The following is a 19,805-nucleotide window of genomic DNA, read 5'->3' on the forward strand; positions in this document are numbered from 1 at the left end:
GAAAGGTCCAATTAGTGTGATAGGCCACACAAGGGTCGGAGGCTGGAGAAACAACACCTGATTGGAAGATGAAGCTCAGCTGAGCACTTGTGGGGTGGGCTAGTATAAAGCCAGGAAGCAGGCAACAGAAACTGTGATGGTGAGGAAGTCAGCAGCTACTTTCTGTGCATTAGAGCAGGAAGGAGGGAACCCAGGTGCTTATGGAAAGGCATACCAAGAAGAGAGCCTGTGACAAGCAGAGCAGGGAGCAGCAAGCTTGAGGACTGAGTAGACCTTGGCTGCATGTTGTAGGGTCCCTTGTCTGGAATCCAGAGTAGTGGGTGGGCCCGGGTTCCCCCACCAGCCACTGATGGAGTGGCATTGCCTGGACAGTAGGTACAGGTTGACCCAATATCCCAGAAGGGGAAAACATTTAGTGACATGGCCAGAGGTCTGATTCTCAAAGAGGAAGAGCAGGGGTTGCAGTGTGAGAGAGGGCACAAGAGGTTGAGATATTGTGAGGAGAGGTGTTTGGACCTAAAAGAGAGCTATTCCCCAGAGGAGCCAGGAGGAGGTGTCACCTGCAGTGAGAGAGTACCCCATGACACCCCCACTCCACCCTTGAGCCCAGCAGAATTCAGGAAGGAATTCTAAAACAGCTTAAGGCTGTCTTATTTTTCAAGCCCCGCCACACTCAACAATACCTCCACCAGGCAGCTGCCAGCTGTGGGAGCCCTATCAGAGTGTCTCTATTGGACCCAGGTTACCAGGGTTTCATTTGGGTGGGGAACTGCCAGAGACCAAGAATCAGCAAAGAGGCATGGGGCTCCTGAGCAGAAGTCTCTAGCATTCCATAGATACAGTGGAAATCTGTGGGTATGCTCTGTTCTGTGGGGGAAGATAAGAAGACAAACATAACACAGAACAATGGGGGAAGGAACTCTCCAGGAAAAACCTAGTCGAGATTTCATCCCCCTTAGCCTCTGCCTATGGGTATTCCCACATGAGAAGACAAAAATAATAAACAACAACAACAATTTGGTTTTACATAGCTCTTTCATATATTTTAGATGTGAAGAATACAACCCATGTCTAATCTAACTAGCTACTTATATGCACGCACACCCCAAAACACTGTGGTATCTGAGCACCAAATAAACATTAATACACTTTTCCTTATAACATCCCTGTGAGGTGGGTATATTCTCAGTTTTACATATGGGAAACTGAGGAACAAAGATTAAGTGACTTACTTAAGGTCACATGGGGGGCCTGTGGCAAAGGCAGGAATAAAACCCAGAGCTTTCAAGTCCCTGTCCAGTGCCTTAACCACAAGACCATCTTGTTCAGGTGTGCCATGTGATAAGAAATTGTCTTTAATACAAGAGGCATTTAAAAAAAGTTAAAATAATAGGAACAAACTCTGCTGTCTGATTTCACTGAAGTTGCTCCAGATTTATGCTGGCCTAGTTAAGAGAAGAATTTGTCCCATAAATTCTGGAAGTACTTGGCTACACCCCAAACACAGCACTTATGTAACACTGCATAATCACCTGACACTTTGTAGCTGATTTTCCAAGTATGCTAATCCACTTTTCCTGAAACTATCCCTTTACTGAGCAAATATCTGTAGCCTGTTTTTTATATGTCTGTTTCAGAGCTAGCCAAGTATGCTGTCATGGAGTAAACAAGAGAATAATATTTTATACTCTCAAATATCAGAGATAAGGACAGAATTCTTACAGCAAAGCAGAGTGACTTGTCATATAAAAGGGACACACAACATCACCATTCCTTGCTTGGGAACCCCAGTAATACTGAAATAAAGCTGCTCCTAACCATTAAAAAAAAGCCTTCCCATAAGAACAGTGAGGCTTCATTCGTCTTTTCTTTCCCACCAAACTAAGGATTCATCATTCTAGTAAGGGAGGTTTGTGGGTGGTGCAAAGCAATTATTAGGCTGTCCTGAGGAAGAGCAGAGTTATATGTAGCACAGCTAGATACCAGGTTGGAGCCAGAAGTAACTTGAACGTTTTATTCCCTGTAGCTTTATGTTTTGGGGTTCTTTTGCTGTAGACTACTGATATTAAGTTTTTTATCAGATGTCTAAATAGATAATAAGTAGCAGTTCCAAGTTGTACAGTATATTAGTGGACCAGATCCTCATTCCATCGGAGTCAGTGCCATACACTTCAATGGGACCAGAATTTGGCCCAGCATTATGCTAAGTATTTATCACTTAGGAGGGCCACAATATCAGGGTTATTCTTTATTAATTATTTTTGTGCATGTGGTTTATTCATGTCTTTTGTGATACTTAAGGGTCCTGCTCACACAGCACTGTCCTGAAAATAACAACAGAATTAAAAGGCAATGCTGGGCAGAGGAGGAGGCAGAGGGCACACGGAGCCTTCCTCTGTGCCATTGTCTATTTGCTCCGTACAATGGCAATCCTTGTGCTTTCATCTTGAGTAGACTGCTCCAAGCCTCCCAAAAGGGCTGTTGCCAGCTCCTCTCCTTCATGCTAGACAGCTGTGCTGGATCTCAACCAAGGTTTTCAGGGAAGTCTCCCATTGTTGCTCTGTCACCCATGCAATTCTACTAGTGTTAGCAACAGTGAGTGCCCTACTGTTCCAGAGCAGATATAGATAAAGAAGAGGTAAAAGCACCAGTGGTCATACACATTACAGCACCCACTGCTGCTTGCACTGGTGGTCTTGCTTTGCTTGGAGCTTTCCATAAATACTGTAGTGTAAACCAGGCAGGAGAATGGGTCTACAGGGGAAATTTTCAGTACTTATCCTACCATTGTTTCAACATTGGTGCAGTCACACCAATAGCAGCAACAGTGGAATCAGTGGAGTAGACAGGGCAAGACACAGGAATTTCTACCATCATCTCATCTAACTGTTCTGCAGCTGAGGCTGCACCAGTAAGCACTGCAGGGGTGGGAGATTTTAAGAAAAGTGTCAACATAGGCCACTTCAGAGCAACTGCCTCATCAGTGGCAATACTTGATCATTGTCACAAGCATCGCAGCCAATGGGAGCTGGAGGGAGGTGCCTGAGGGCGAGAGCAGCACGCAGAGCCGCCTCCCCTCTCCCCCCAGGAACTATACCTGCTGGCCACTTCCAGGGCGCAGCGTTGAGCCAGGACAGGCAGGGAGCCTGCCTTGGCCCTGCTGCACCGCTGACTGGGAGCCGCTCAAGGTAAGCCCACACCCCAACCCCAAGCCCTACCTCCTGCTGCAGCCCTGAGCCATCCCGCAAACCTGGATCCCCCTCCTGCACCCCAAGCCCCTCATCCTTGGCCCCACTCCAGAGCCTACACCCCCCTCCTGCATCCCAACCCCTGCCTCAAACTGCAGCCCCCTTCTGCACTCCGAATCCCGAGGCCCCACCCCCCAGCCTGGAGCCCCTTCCTGCACCATAAAACCCTCACCCCCTCCCACACCAGAACCCCCTGACTCAACCTGCAGCCCCCTCCCACACTCTGAATCCCTCAGCCCCAACCTGGAGCCCTCTCCTGCACCCCAAGCCCCTCAACCCCAGCCCCACCACAGAGCCCTCACTCCCCTCCTTGGCACCCCAACTCCCTGCCCCTGCCTGAAGCTCCCTCCCACACCCTGAACCCCTCATTTCTGTCCCCATCTTGGAGCCCACACCCCCAGTAAGAGCCCTCACCCCAACCCCCTACCCGAGCTCAGTGAAAGTGAGTGAGGGTGGGGGAGAGCAAGCCACCAAGGGAGGGAGAATATTGTGAGCAGGAGCAGGGCCTCGGGGAAGGGGCAGGGTGGGGCCTCAAGGAAGGGCTGGGGCTAGCGTTCGGTTTTGTACAATTTACAAGTTGGCAACCCTACCCCCCACACCTTTCTGGATTAGCTCCTCACTGTCCTGGGACACAGTGAAGTTGAAGTGGCAGCTGCAGTCCAAGGTGGCAGGGGAGGGGCTGAAGGCTGCCTGGGCACCGGGACGTGCAGGAGACAGCGAAGGCTGGGCAGTGACATGGAGCCAGGCGGGTTGCTACGTTTGTGGCCAAAGCCCCAGCAGCACTCACAGTGCTGCTAGGAGCAGCAACTGAGACAGAGCCCCTATCTTAACCCCTAGCTGCGGGCTGCTTCCTGCTCCTTGAGCCACAGCTAGGGGCTGCCACCTCCCCCAGGCAGTCCCACTAGCTTCATCTGTAACCACTGCTGCCCACAGAAGGAATCTGAGAAAGTCTAAAGAATCTGCCTAGTCTGTCTATAGCTAAAGCACCCTCTCATGCAACTGATATACTCCCTCTGCATCAGAAGGTGGGAGTAGTTCCAGTACAGAGCCAATATGCCAGCTCTACACAAGCTGGAGAGGCCTTCAGAAAAAGGAGTTTTTCTCAGGTGGGTAATTCTGCCTCTTTGTGTAACTGAGCATCAGTCTGACTGCCTTAAATTTTTGGGAGAAGAAGGAAGTGCTTATTTAGTCTGCAGAAGAGAAGAGTGAGGGGGATTTGACAGCAGCCCTCAACTACCTGAAGAGGGCTTCCAAAGAGAGGGATGGAACGAGGCTGTTCTCAGTGGTGGCAGATGACAGAACAAGGAGCAATGGTCTCAAGTTGCAGTGGGGAAAGTGTAGGTTGGATAGTAGGAAAAACTATTTCACTAGGAGGGTGGTGAAGCACTGGAATGGGTTACCTAGGGAGGTGGTGGAATCTCCACTCTTAGAGGTTTTTAAGGCCCAGCTTGACAAAGCGCTGGCTGGGATGATTTAGTTGGGGTTGGTCCTGCTTTGGGCAGGGGGTTGGACTAGGTGACCCCCTGAGGTCTCTTCCAACCCTAATCTTCTATGATTCTATGAACCAACTTCCAACCTGCTCCCTGTCTAACTGTATTCTGTTTAGAATTCTCCCCTTAAAATATTTTGTTACTGCCCCCAAAATGTGTGTGTTCCTCTGCTGGGTGTGTGTGTGTGTGTGTGTGTGTACATTCTAGGTAGAAAGCTGTGAGATTGTGGGCATCATTCCCCTTTGCCTCTGGTTTCACAGTTTATGACAGGTCATAAGAATTCCGCATAGACCTTTTTCAAAAGCCTTCTATTATGTTGTGTTATCATTTACTTTTAATAAGTCAATGACTTTGGCTGAGATAAGAACTGTCCCTAACATGAGTGTAATACCTAATTTTGAAGAATGGGATCAGTTGTTGCCCTGATCCCTAAATTTGTAAATAAAGTTGCAGCGCTTAGCACCTGTGGAAGCCCCAGGACTAGTAACTGAAAATCCTGTGTGCTTTTTTAGGCAATTGACAACAAGACCAATAGGCACTGAAGTCATCCCAGAGGGCATATCCTTTGAATTGGGATGTGTTGGGGTCCAGAAACTAGTAAGCACAGTAAATCTGGACAAGAAAAATATGTTACAGCTTCTACTCTTAACTATCCTCATTTTGAAACCAGACCCTAAATGTAAGTTATAGCATGGATTTGTGATTATTAGGATATATAAGAGAGAAGATGTTTTATTTGGAATTTGTTCAGAAAAGGAGACTAGACTTACTGTGTAGCCTTGGAAAAGTCACTGGATCTTTATGAGAGTCAGTTTATCCATCTATAAAATTTGTGTGGTAATAATTACCTACCTCACAGGGGTTCTAAGAGACATAACTAATTATATTTGTAAAGTGCTTTTAGATACTCTGATGAAAAGTGCTATGTTATAAATGAATTTCATGAATTTCTATTTTATCAGTAATATTAGTATTAACATTTCACTTAGAACTAACATATGCATTGCATTTAATTTATTGGGCTCTATGTAGCCATCTTAACTGAATGATCTTTCATAAATCATTGCTTCCATGAAAGAGGATTATGAAGTCCATAATCCAGCTCAAGCATTTATCATGCATCTTCACCAGATCTTTCTAGGAGCTTGAGTGATGCAGTTAAACGTTTAACAGCTTTTATTGTTAATTCTTTTTGTTTCCCCTTTTATATTGTACTTGCTATTAAAAGCCTAATTAGTTTAAGAAAACCAGGTATCTGTTGCTTTTTAAGAGGATGTTCCCTTTGCCCTTACATGAAGGGGACAAATGTTGTGTGTGATAGCCTGATTGCTGGTCACGTGAGAAGAGATGGTAACTTCAGCTCACAAGGAGAGTCAGGGTAGATTAATTGTTTAAAGATAATACAAGTTATTTTAAAAACAAACTTCAACAGGTTAGGCATAAACCTGTGTGACCGCAAGGGCTGAGGGGGAAGATACCAGCGAAAGGAGGACACTCAGGCCTAAGAATAGTAAACTATGCTTTATTGAAGGAAGGAAGAACTTACGCTCCAATCTGCATGGGAAGCCCCTAGGACACGCGGAGGGGCTGCTGGGGACTCTGGCCATTCGGGATAGCTGACCAGTCAGGACTCCACCGGGGGGGAGTCCTCTGTGGCGCTATATTCTCCACGCTTATCTCGGGGTTACATGGGATCAACAGCCGGTTACATTCTTACATGTATGATTTATGCTTATTATATAAACTGACTTGTTTACAGGCAAAAATATGCTGAGCTATGCTACAATATCTGTTGGCAGGGTCTGTCAAACAAAGTTCATTGAAACTGCTTGCATCCTCCGCTTATATCCAGTCACAGTCACTCAGTCCACCACTTAGCTCCTCGCCAATCTTCCGCAACCTTGCCCCTATAACCTGTTTTATAGCTCATTCCAAATTAAAGCCACACATATACACCTATATAGTTATAATTTAGTTACTTTAATAGTATATTTAACTCCATGAAGAATGAACAGAACAAATAAAGAATGTTGAAATATTTGTCAGAGGCAATCAATATGAGTGCACTTTTTCCCCACATATGTTTTGGAACTGTGTAAAAAAAAAGAGGATTTGGAGCTGATGTAAAGTCTGTTGGCATGGACCCAAGCAAAATCCTTAAAAAAAAAAAAAAAAAAAAAAAAAAGTTAACATCAAATTAGATTTTCAAATACTCAGTAACTATAGACAAAGAAAAAATGCATTACTGTAAATAAATGCATTTATCCCAAGGACTGGATAAAAGTTATGGGATCCTCTTTGAAATGTGTATAAATGAATAAGAAAAACTTAGGGCCTGATCCTGCCAATCCTTATTCATCTACCCAAATAGTCTTTACTTACCTGTGTAGTTGAATTGACTTCACTGGGTTAGTAAAGGCTACTTCAGTGAGTTCAAGTTTTCTGGACTGGACTCTAACACTTCAGAGACAGAAAGAAAAGTACAAGAGTTTTCTACCCATTTTTTCCCTTATGAAACAGAGGTTGAGTATTTGTTGGTTGTTTTTCCTGTGTTTCCTCACAAACTCAGAACAAAAATCAAACTGTCTGAAAGGAACCTTGTAAAACTGAAAAAAGCTAATATTACACCGGGGGAGGAAGGACAAATCACATCCAACGTAGTCCTGTAACAGGGTAGCTCACCCCTTAAGGGCTGGTGACTCTGGGGCTAGCCAATCCTGTGTGGTAATGGACTTTATTTTGGGACACTGAGCATTAAAAATTGTTTCTGTCATTAAACCAGCCCCAGGAACAGATGGTGTTAACCAAGAAGTCTGTGTGCAATTCTCAAGGGGCCCTGAAGTAGGGGAGAAACAGAGGCAGAGTGCAGCAGAGTAACCTGAGGCCCCAAGGGGTTGCTCTGTGAATGGCAACCCTGTTACAAGCCAAGCTTTTTTATAGCGTTATTGCTCTTGTGGTGGAATAAATCATGCATTCTTTACATTTTGCATTACAAAAGTAAGAACAAGTAGTTTATCCACCTTACTTGGCAATTGTTGCTTAATACTGACTCAATACATATTGAGTTACATAAGCAATAATATGTAATGGAAAGTAATTTTGTTCCAGTAACAGAATATATTTTCCTACCTCATAAACAATGTTATTTTTAAAACCCTATTATATAGCAGTGTCACTGTAGCAAATGTTGTAGCAATGCTGCAATTTAAACATCCACCTTTGGGGATATCTATTTATCTAGGCCTTAAAGCAAATATTCCATGTTTAGGCCTTGATCTTTCCCTAAACAGAAAAAGCATGTCTATTAGACTGAAGACTCTGAGGTTCACTTTGCAAGAGCTACTTATAGTTGAGCTTGCTGTGGTCAGGATTTGCCTCTCTCTGCTGTTCAGGACGAGGTCCAAGTTTGTACAGTGCTAATCACAATAGGACTCCAATCCTAACATAGCTTCTGGGTACTATCACAATACAAATATTTATCTTAATTCATGAGAAGTAATGATTCTCTTTTTCAATAATGTCAGTATATTCCTTTGAGTAACATGGGTTCAGTTTCCTTTTGAAGGACATTAATTATATAGCATGGAGTGAATAAATCTGAAGCTGTTTGGATTATAGTTATAAAACTCAACCTTAGTGATGATGTTTGTACCACAATAAAAATTTCATTGTGCTGTGACACCAGCGCAGAACAACCCCCTGCTCTATAAGTCCATCCCAAGCACACAAAATGATAAAGAGCAGATTGGAGAGGGGTTTCTTCTTTAATGCCTGCAGAGAAGCAGCCAGCCCATTTTTTTCTCTTCTTCTCCACCCTCAAACTCTCTGACTGTAGACTTCCAGGACATGACAAAACAGGATATGGTGACATTTACCTCACAATGCAACATCGCAATATCCTGATTCAAATGTCTACATGAGATTTTACTTTAGCATGGCAAATTCAAATCCACCAAGTTTGAGCAAGCTCAGAAATTTTTTATACAAGGTTCCATTTTAGGGCTAAAAAAGCCAGTCTGCCCCATGATACCCAAAATGTTATTTAACTGAAATCCTTGAGTGTCCCAATCTTCTTGATGGAAATTACAGTATTTAAAATATTTATTACAAAAATCAACTGTATAAAGCTCAACCAACCCATTACAACTTACTGAGTCAACAATGCGTATTTTGAACACTTTGTTATACATATTTATACAATAGTTCACACTGGCTCCAAAGTGACTACGGCAATTTATCAGGCCAAAAGAAATACTTTAAAATTCCATCATATATATATTTATGTGCTCTACTTCACCTGAATGAGTCATTAAAAACTACTGTCCCAAAAGGAAGCAAAATAAAGTTTAAGGTATGACACAAAAAAACAAAAGCAAAACAGCGTGAAGTTAAGACTGACACTCAGTTTACTTCTGAATTCATCCCTTGTGCTTAGCTCTCATCAGTGTGTTAGAGTAACATATCTGTACTTATTGCAGTACTTCCTTGCTTTCACCTCTTTGCATAACACTCTTAAGCTTACTTCTCTATAGATTTGTACGAGTTATTATATTTAGGATGTAAATATGCTTATATCAGGGAATTAGAATCAAAAACAGTCATCTGTGCTAGTTGACATTAAATGCCCTTGATTGCATTATGCAACACACTGCCTCACAAGATAACAATTTACTTTACATAAGTCACTGAAAACTTTCAGTAAAACAAGTTTCTATTTAATATTTCTATATCCTGTCTCCCATAAAGCAAGTTCCTTATTATTATGGACTGTCATTTAATACACAGTGCATATCTTATAGAAGGAAATGTGAGCATTATGCATATGTTCAAAAATATAATAGGAATGCTTGAAATTTCTACTGATATGTACAGTATGTTTAAATTTGCTAGAATTTGCTATTTTCCCCAAAGGTGTTACAATCATCTACCCATATACTAGAATTAGATTTTTTTATTATTTTATTAATCATTCATATCATAGCACCTATGAGCCACTAGAAATCTGTGGAAGGTATGAATTCTGCACCCCCAGCAGGGTGGAGAATTCCCCAGGAGTAATTTGCTGACCCGAAATGGTTTTGCTTTCTCACCCAACCGATGCAATTGTTTTGCAGTATTGGCAAACCCAGCAATGAACCTTCTATAATCGAAGTAGAGCCCTGTAAAACTCTGCACATCTGGGGAGTTGGTCAGCTCTGCACAGCCTCAGTTTTCTTGTTCTCAGTGAAAACTCCCTTCTCACTAATTGTGTTTCTTAAAGGTAGACTATCTGTTTTCAAAAAAACCCAAAAAACAATTCACATTTCTTTGGGTTCAGTTTCAAATTGGCCACCTTCAGTTTATCACAGACCACTTATAAAAGTTTTAGTTCCTGCTTAAATGTTTTACCGTGCACCAGGATATCAATCATCTAGGAGTAATAGACAGGCTGAGGGGTGAATGCCACATAATACCCTCTCCATTAGCCTCCCAATGTGACTAGTCCAGTGGTTCCCAAACTTGTTCCACTGCTTGTGCAGGGAAAGCCCCTGGTGGGCCAGACCGGTTTGTTTACCTGCTGCGTCCGCAGGTTCAGCCGATTGCGGTTCCCAGTGGCCGCTGTTCGCTGCTCCATGGGCCAATTATAGGGGTAATCCTCATATAGGGGTGTAAGTATGCAAAACAGTGGCCTCCACCTCACCTCTCCTTCTCCCATATCTCTGCTCATGACATCAACAAACACTTGAAGGACTCTGAACTGGGGGAGAGGTCCCTGGCTGAAAGGAAATCCAGTCTGTGAACTATTACAACTTGTGGTGAGAGAAAGATACTTGCTTTAAATCCTATTAGCTTGTTAAAGTTTAGCAATTATCTTGTGTTATCTTTTTATTTTGTTTTGTAACCAATCTTGACTTTTATGCATTATCACTTGTAGTCACTTAAAATCTACCTTTCTGTAGTTAATAAACTTATTTTATTGTTTTATCTTAATCAGTGTGTATTTAGATTAAAGTATGGGGAAACTCCAATTGGGATAACAAAGTTGGTGCATTATTGTTTTCTTTTGTTTAAATGACAGACTATGAGCTTATACTGTCGGGGGGGGGGGAACTGTGCAATATAATATACACATTTCTGGGGTCAAGGCTAGGACTAAGAACATGTTGGTGTCACCCTATAAGTAATTTATGAGTGGCTAGCTAGTAGTACTCAATATTGTGTGGCTGGGAGCAAGTTACATGCCTGAGGCTGTGTGAAAGCAGAACCTGGAGAGGTGGCTGTTCAGCAGCAAAGCAGTGTAAGAGGTATCTCAGGCTAGAGAATTAAGGGGGCACAGCTGTTCAACACTCCTGATTGAACCTTGGGGAATGTCACAGCCGTATTTTTAAAGGAATTTTCACAGACTAAATTTGTATGACACTTTTCCTGGAATTGATTACACAGTTACTAGACGTAGGGAAATCCAAGCAAATTATTAGCTCATTCATTCTTTCAGCCACACAAACTTCTTGCTCAAATTTTAGAGGTCCAATCTTCAAACCCAATTTTCCCAGTTTTTGAATAGGTACCCTTGCCCCAGTCAGTCTACACTTGAGACTAATTAGGCAGTTCAGTTTTGGATCCCCTATTCCTTAGCCTTTTTAACATGTCTGATCTAATAACTTACATTTGAGCCTGTTTCAACTATTCCCATACACATCACAGATTCTATTCTACAATCAATAGCCAAACTCCGATTATTATTTAACTGCCCAGATCTAAACAAAAACACCGGGTCTCATACTTACACCTCCATCAAGCTTTGCCTCTTCTGTGTGGTGTTCCCCATTTTCCTGAACTGGGACAGAAGCTTTTGCTAGACACCTTCAACTGTCTTGGTCTGCCTTCAATTTTTAGCAATCCTTCTTTGTGGCTACTCTTGTCATACTATCGACACTTAACTGTTTGGCAATAATACAAAAGAGCAATCCCCCCCCCCTTTTTTTTAAACAAACCAAATGTATCTGTTTGAATTGTTCAGTAAGCTCATGAACCAGATTAGAATCCACTCTTTATCATACATATTAGACACAGAACTGTACTTCCAGGGATAATGCTGATCAGTTTCCATCTTCCTCAATAGTAGTTGCTTCCTCTTCTGGTGAACTACTGCAAGGAAAGATTAAAGTTTTGTGGCAAATTCCACAGTCTCGGGTCTCCTTTTGCTGCTCTTGATCTGTAACTCCAGCTGTGTATCTATAAACTGGTCCATTGCCAAATGCCTCTCCTTCTAGCTCTTAGCTCTGCCAGGCTAGCTCAAAACTGCATGCTAAGGGCCTGTATCAGGTCTGGATAAGCAGTCTCTTTTCTGGGGGTAAGTTCTGCAGGACAGAAAGAGCTGGGACCTGTAAATTGGCTGCTAGAAACATTCCTTTCTGTCCCACTTACCACCCATTCATTTTAGTTGAATTGAGCCAATAAGTCTCCCAGAGAGCATTTTACCCCTTGAAGATATGAGGCTTTTGCATTATTTGAACTGGGAATCCTCCAGATGCTACTTTAGTTATGTTTGTGAAACTTCCAGGTCTTACACCAAATTCTTTTGTGAAGGGTCCAGCTCCTGTGTTAAGTATTGTTTTACATCCTGCTGCCCATTTTTGATTCCTGCAAGCACCTCCATTATTTGTTCTATCTTGCTTAACAGCTCACAGTCTCTCTCCTTGGAAACTAAATCCCACTGCTAACACAGTTGTTATCCCTCTTTGACCTGAGCAGCAACTCAAAGTTGAGAAGCCCGAGGATGCTTAATTTAGAAGTAGACCTTGAAGGAGTCAAGTATTTTTTGTTGCAACTGGGTTTATTTATAAAGAATGTAGAATTGCTTTCCCCAATGCAGGAGGCATAAATGGAGCAATTATTTAGCTTACAGCCCCAAGCCTCTTCAGCTAACAGACCCAAACACACTCACTCCAGCTTTTTCTAGGATCATAGCCTATTGCTTGGCTTTCCTGCTTCTCTCTCTGTTCTTACCTGTCCTCCCTTCCCCCCTGTTCTCCCCACCACCTACCCAAAGAGCTACTCCACCAAAATCTCCTGCACCCACCTTTCATCTGAGGTGGGGGCTTATGCTTAGAGTTATGTTCATTGATAAGTGTGACCCTTCAATCTCAATGGGGTTTTAACTCACCCCCTAATTTCACCCAGCTCCTAACAGGATAGGGCCTAGCAGAGCAGGATTCTGGTTCATGAGAGGGGCTCCTAGGTTTTACAGTAACATAAATAATAAGTAGCCTTCAACCCCAGCTGAAATGCTGTAGGTTACAGTGACCCACTGAGCACCGCCCAGGGGCAGTTTGGTACCCGCTGATCACTCAGCGCAGGCTCAAAGAAGCGTCTTGATCTCATGAAAGCCCGAGTCAGACACAGGCACTGTTTAAAAGCTATTTGAAAAAAGTGCACGTGTGTGTTTGGCTGCGGGGGGGCAGGTTCTTTCATAACGGGGGGCGCTGTAGAGCACAGAGGCTCCAGCATTTTTAACATCACTGGGCTGTTTCTTCTCTGCTTGCCTGTCTGCTGGAGCCTCTGGCGCACTGGGTCCCGGCCAGCTCCCCTCCTTGCCGCTCCAGCCCTGCTGACCTGAACGAGCTCCCTGACTGCCAACGCCTCACAAGCATCGAGTCTCCTCCCCTTCCCCTAGGCCCTGCCCACCACCCCGTCGGGCTCCTCCCACGGCTCCCCCGCGCCTCTAAGCCCCGCCCTCTCCTCGCTGAGCTATGGCACGCGGGGAGCGTCGAGCTGTGTTTTGTAATCTCCTCCGCCCCCTCCCCCACGCCGTGCCTCTCAGCCTATGGGGAGAGCCTGCTGTGGTCAGGTGACGCAGCTTTTTATGTAAGCCAGCGGCGGGTCTGCGGCGATGTTTGAAAGGGGGTTACGGTCTAACGACCGCGCTGCGAAGCTTCTGCTGTAGAGCGCGCGCGTGCTGCGCCCGTCACCCGCTTAAGTGTCTACTCCCCCCGTCGCGAGTGCCTCAGAGCCGTGCGCACAGCCGCGCCGCGCGGAGCGCCACACCCCCCTCTGGGATCCGGGCGGGAGCTCGCAGCAGGATGGCGTCGTCGTCGGTGGGTGTGAGCTCGGAGGGGTCCCCGGAGCCAGGGGGCAGCGGCTGGCCCCGCAGGGAGCCCGAAGGGGAGCAGGAGCGGCTGCTGCGGCGCGGGGAGCTGCTGGCCCTGGGGAACCACCTGAAGGAAGCGCTGGAGACTTACTCGGCGGCACTGCGCCTCGGGCCGCCTGCGGGACCCCGCCGTCTCGAGACCCTTGTGGACTGTCTGGTGCTGAACTACCGCCTCCGACAGGGGCCGGACTGGAGCCGGGACCAGGGGGCCCGGGAGGAGGGAGGCGGCGCGGTCGCAGGGCCCCTGACCTGCTGCGGCTGCCGGGGCTTCTTGGGCGAGCCGGTGACCGCTCGGTGCGGGCACAGTTACTGCCGCCGCTGCCTCCGGGGGGAGCTGCGCTCCCGCTGCCGCCTGTGCCGGGACCTGCTGCTGCCGCTGGCCGGGGGCGGCCCCGCCGCCCAGCTCCGGACCAGCGTCATCCTCAGCCAGTTGGCGGAGAAGTGGTTCCCAGCCGAGTGTGAGAGGGCGAGGACCGGCAACCGGCTGAGGGAGCTGCTGAGCCAGGGGCGCTTCCGAGAGAGTCTGAGCGCCGCCAGCCAGGCCTTGCGAGCAGGTAAAGGGCAGCGGGGGAGGCCGAGCTCGGCTTGCGCGCTGGGCCCTGGGACGGGCCCCCAGTCTGCACCCGACGGGAAGGGAACCTGCTTCGGTTTAGTGGCCGTTGGCGCGAGGGGCAGAGACTTGGCTCCCCGGGTGTGCCGCAGGGCGCGGAGTGTTCTCGTCAATCTCCGGTCCCTTCATCTCCACTGTGCCCCTCCCCTCAGCGCTCAGTCGGGTGCGAGTCGAAGCCGGGAATGAAATAAGCTTCCGAAATCATGAAGGGAAGCTGGCAGGGATAGGCAGCCATTTGAAATAAGTCTGAAGTTTGCTAGAGCTCCAAGAGTTGACTTTCCTAATGTCACTAACTTACTACGGGAATGAGCTGCGAGAGACCGTATTGTGGGGCTGCATGAGGGCTGGCTGGTGAGCAGATACACGTGAGGGGTATTTGTGGAGTAGGGCACGCTGCTGCAACTCTCTACTGCAAACCTTTTCCCAGGACAGCTTTTGCCGTGTCTCCGAGATAGACCTTGTTGGACGGTGATACGGTCTCCTAGAACCATGCCTGTTGTATTTGCCTTGTTTCCAAAGAGAGAGCTGTTTTCCCAGCCTCTCAAGTGTGTCACTGAGACAATTCCCAGCAGGCCAGGCCTAGTTGCATAAGCAGAGGGGGCATGGAGGGGGACAGGTTATGTAATGCTAGTGACATCACAGATGGGTGTGGTAGGAGTTTTATAATACACTGTTGCTAGAGAGGTCAAGGGGGGAGGTGAAAGGGTGTGCTTGGATTATTATTTATTGAGCACTGGCAGCATTCTTGATTCTGTACAGACTCCTACGTGGTCACTGTATCAGTGAGGTTAGTGTAGTTCACCCAAGCATTTTGACACCATAGTGATGAGAAAGATATAAACACCTAGACAGAAACAATGCCAGGTTCCCAATTATGATGCCTTAGTTCCAGTTTGGAAGACTGAATTTGGTTAAGTGCTGGTGTCTTATTTTCACTGAGTTTGTTCAGAAACTTAGTCTGGTACATTTAGAAATGATACCTTTTTAACACTTGACTTTTAATACTTGGACGCTGCATTTATGGAATTGCCAGCTGCAGGGGGGGAGAAGTTCAGATATCAAGCTAAACAGATTCATTTGACACAAATCTCTTTTCTGATACATACTAGGGAGAAATGTTAGATGCAATTTCATAAACTGTTGTCAAAATCAAATCTTAAACAGGAGTGTTACAGAATATTTCAGTCATCTCTTGGTAGCACAATATGTGTGACTGTGAACTATTTTGATTGTAGCAGTGTCCTGAATTATTTTTTAGCACAGTTGTAGCATCTTGTGTCAATGGAGCCAAAGAAGTGTGAAGTGTTGAGTGATTTATTTTTAAACTAGGAACTTCTTAAGAATTAAGTATTTTATTTTAATGATCTAGAATTTAGCATTGTGGCACACACACAGAAGGGAATCAAACAAACGAAGTAAAATCTAAATGGCTTTTGGTTTGTAAATGGGTCTCTGTGATTATAAACATTTATATGGAAGACACACATCACTTTATAGTTTAGGAATTTTGAGGAGGAAGGAGGAGGAAATAGATTTTTCTGGTTAGACATTAAGAATCCAAGGGATCTCTTCTCCTCCCCCCCCCCCCCGTGCGCCTTGCTAATGGTTCTGACTGTCATAATACTTGAGGTGTGTATGAATGCAGAATTTTTTCATTACATTGTTGTACCAAGTTTACATTTAGGTTTGGGTTTAACAAATGGCAGGTAAAACCTAAAAATATAGCTTTCAATCTTAATATTTATCCATAGTTTTCTTATGCAGATTATTCATGCAAATATTAGATTGCAGATTTAGAGATTTACTCAGTCCATGATCCTCCGTACATTGTTTCTTTTCCTGTTGTGTAGCCCTAAAAACTCAGCATTCCAAGTACTGACTAAGTGTACAATAAAGTTGTTACTCAGTGTGGTAGTTCTAATGTTTCAGAGGTGTATAAGAGAACTGTATAAATCTATAATAGATGTCATACATACTTAGGGACCTTTAAATTCATTGATCTGTGAGTGTGTTCTTACAAAACATTTGCTGTAATGTAACTAAGGCAGATACATGATTCTGTTTAGTATATATTCTGAGCTATTGGCTTGACAAGTTTTTCTTTTCCTCCTGTAACACAGATGAATTCTCACAAAAGGCTCAGAGTTTGAGAGAGAGGGAAACAATATTAGCTTACTCTTTTTAAAAATAATTCCCTTGGTTCAGATGTGTTTTAAAGAAGCTTTTCTCCTTGTCAGCCCATCTTAGTTCTACTTTACCCAGATATACAGTCCAAAATCTGATTGACATAAATCTGTTGCCCTGAAATTGAACTTAATGCCATAAACTCCGCTTTAATCAGGTTAAAAGAGAAGATGAGTTGTAAAAGAACAAACCTTTATTCAGACAACTGCTTTTAATAACTTTCTCCTATTATTTGGGAACGTGAATTAATTATAAACATGGAAGTTTGCCCCCTAACTCTTCACAAATGTGGGGATGCGTAGTTCTTATGCCGATTAAGTTGAAATGAAGTTAAGTAGAAGTCATTAAAGGGATGCTCTCAGGTTAAAATCAGAATGAAGGCATCTTGAGTCTTTTAGGTTAGCATGTACCTCCTACCTCCCATATAACTGATATAGGTGCAGCTCCACCATTTAGTAAATTTATACTGTAATCATAAATAGTATGATTTGAATTTTGTATCTTTCTTTTAGCATATCTGAAATACCATAATAAATTATGAAAATAAACACTTATTTGATTTCCTCCTGAATAACACTTTAATTTGGTGAAACTGAAAGTTTTCGCATACAAATGTATTTTTTACAGTTTATGCTGCCTTATTTATTTTTTTGGTATCTTTGTTTGAATAGTTAAACTGGCTAGTTGTAGTCTCACTTCTGTAATTTGTAATAGAATAGGTTTGATGTTTGCAATCTAGATGTTGCGTGGATATATTTTTAATTTTTATAAAAGCATAGGCTTAACCTAAAGTTGGGGCCAAAACTGACCCAACAGTATTTCTTTAAGCATTGCAGTGCTGCAACAAACACTTAAAAACACCTTGCAGTTTTGGCAAGTACAGTCACTCCCATTTGCAAATAGGATTTATGCCTGCTATATGCATATGCATATTGGGTAGTTAGTGGCTGATAACATGTTAATGGGTCACTTCAGCTCAAATGGTCCCTTGAAATATGTAACTACTTATGCTAAACAATCTGTTCCTCTTTGTATTTAGCCACTTTGTATTTAGCTGTGACACTCTGGGTATGTTTCCCAAATTTGAAGATCTCTGCATAAGCCTGAAAGCATGTTGCTCTCACCAATAGAAATTGGACCAATAAAATACATACATCACCCACCTTGTCTCTCTAATATCTGGGGCCCAACACTGCTACAGCAGCACTGCATATAATGTAACGTAGCATTTAGATTATGTTTACAAAATTGCACATGCAAATTTAGGCCCTGATTTTGAAAACACTTTTGCACACAAGTAACTTTACAATGGGAGAAGGTCCACTAAAGTAAACTGGATTACTCGCATGTGTAAAGCTAATGTACATATTTTGCCAAGTAGAGGCCTTAAAGGGCTGATTAAGACCCTTTAAATCTTGGCCCATCATTTTGTACAACTCCACTCAAAACAACTATCCTATCCTTTTTTGGAAAGGGAATTGGTGTGTACAGTGTGTTAAAAGAACACTATTGATTCGGGTTAGGCTTCAGTTTATCATCTTCTTTAAAAAGTCAGGCAAACAAGAGGACTGGCAAAACCATAATATTAATAGAAATATTCTGACATTTAAAATTCAAAATATATTTTTATTTAAGGGACACTGTCGATTCAGAATCTAGTCAATAAAAAACAAAAAGTTAAGTAATTTCAGGTACTATACCTGTTGCCAAGCCCCTACCAATGATTGTGTTTTTTTTATAGTCTCCTATTCCTTGAGACTGTTTCTCTATAACGCTTTGAATCCTGACACACAGTAGTGCTTGAGAATTACAGTAAAATTGATCAGTCTAACTTCCTGGCCTAGGCAGAGTGAAATGTTAACTTACTTGTTACAGCAGAAAAGGTGAAAGTAAATTAGACCTCTTCTAAGAGGCGTAAGTGCTTTGAATTAAAATGATTTTGCTTTTCTCAGTGCAGAGGTGAGAAATTAAAAAAAAGTCTAAACAAAATGTAATGTACATGTGAATGCAAAACTAACTTGCAGATACTTAGACTGTCCACGTTAAGTATATTAGAAAATTTATTTGTTTGGGCATCTTAAGTAGGTTTCAAATGTTACCTTTTTGTCCATTTTTGTAACTAATAAGTAGTTTTATCTACTTTTTTTAATCTAAGATTGTGTAAGTACATTAGAATTTGCTATCCTTAAGATTTAAGGGAGGTACCAAATATTTTGCAAATCATTTGATGCAAACATTGTTTTTAAGTACGTTCAATTTAGGGAAGCATTGCATTTTTAAAAAAAAAAAAATCTCGTATGCTTGTGGGTCTTGTCATCTTATAGGTATGTGTAACTTTTTTAATTAAGTCAAAACGTGTATATGTATTTAACTAAAAATGTCTTGTTTTCAGATCCCAGTGACTTGATGTTAAGAGTTTACAGAGCTGAATCATATGCTGGCCTCCAAGAGTTTAAAACAGCCATAGAAGAACTAAATTTTATCATCTCTAAAATGTCAAATTGGCCAGAGGTAAGTTGGTTTACAATCTGTGTGTTTTTTTAAAATCTGAATTTGTCCACAATATAATTAATGCTAAATTATGTTCAAATGGCATCAAAATAAGTTGGCTGACCTGGTTACTCTTACTTATTTAAACTTTCAAATCAATGTTGTCTAAATGGTTGATTTAAAAAAAAAAAACCCCCACCCTTAAATCTGTGAGTCGATGAGATGTGCAAAATATTGCTTTTCTGCATCCTTGTTTACATTTTTATCAATTTTGATTCTAAACTCTTCAGGGTGGAGGGAACCTCTTATCCATCTTTTTTTGTCAGTGAAGTACCTCGATGCTAAGTGAATATTAAAAAATTATGGATTTTTTTTGTTCTTTTATGTTAAATAGACCGGGGGGAGGATTAGTTCCAATCCACCAGTGAGTCACAGGAAGGTTCTAGGTGGGTTGCCACATCCTGCGCTATTTAACTCATCACTGAGCCCTGGCTTAGGCAAACCTAAATTTCTTGAGGCCTTGAGAGGAGCTTGTGGGGCAGGAGGGTGTTGGAGAGCAAGCCTATCTCTCTCTCTGATCCCACTGTGGTGGCTTCCATCCCTCAGGGCTGGGTGTTGTGACCTGGTGCATGGTTGTTGGGACCTCAGTGCCA

The 19,805-nt window shown here is 43.3% G+C and overlaps 1 protein-coding gene across 2 annotated transcripts in view; it reads left to right on the plus strand.

The window, feature by feature from the left end:
- Window positions 1-13,555: 13,555 nt before the first annotated feature.
- LONRF1 (LON peptidase N-terminal domain and ring finger 1) overlaps window positions 13,556-19,805 on the plus strand; it is a 29,506-nt gene continuing 23,256 nt past the window's right edge. Inside the window, exons 1-2 of one of the 2 annotated variants that reach the window (XM_073341957.1) lie at window positions 13,556-14,422; window positions 19,055-19,173. In XM_073341957.1, coding sequence (XP_073198058.1) covers window positions 13,801-14,422; window positions 19,055-19,173 — 741 coding nt within the window. In that variant the 5' untranslated portion in view covers window positions 13,556-13,800. The remainder of the gene's footprint in view (window positions 14,423-19,054; window positions 19,174-19,805) is intronic. The other variant, XM_073341956.1, reaches the window with a different exon arrangement.

Source organism: Lepidochelys kempii, chromosome 4, assembly GCF_965140265.1.
Source record: "Lepidochelys kempii isolate rLepKem1 chromosome 4, rLepKem1.hap2, whole genome shotgun sequence".
NCBI classification, from domain to species: domain Eukaryota; kingdom Metazoa; phylum Chordata; order Testudines; family Cheloniidae; genus Lepidochelys; species Lepidochelys kempii.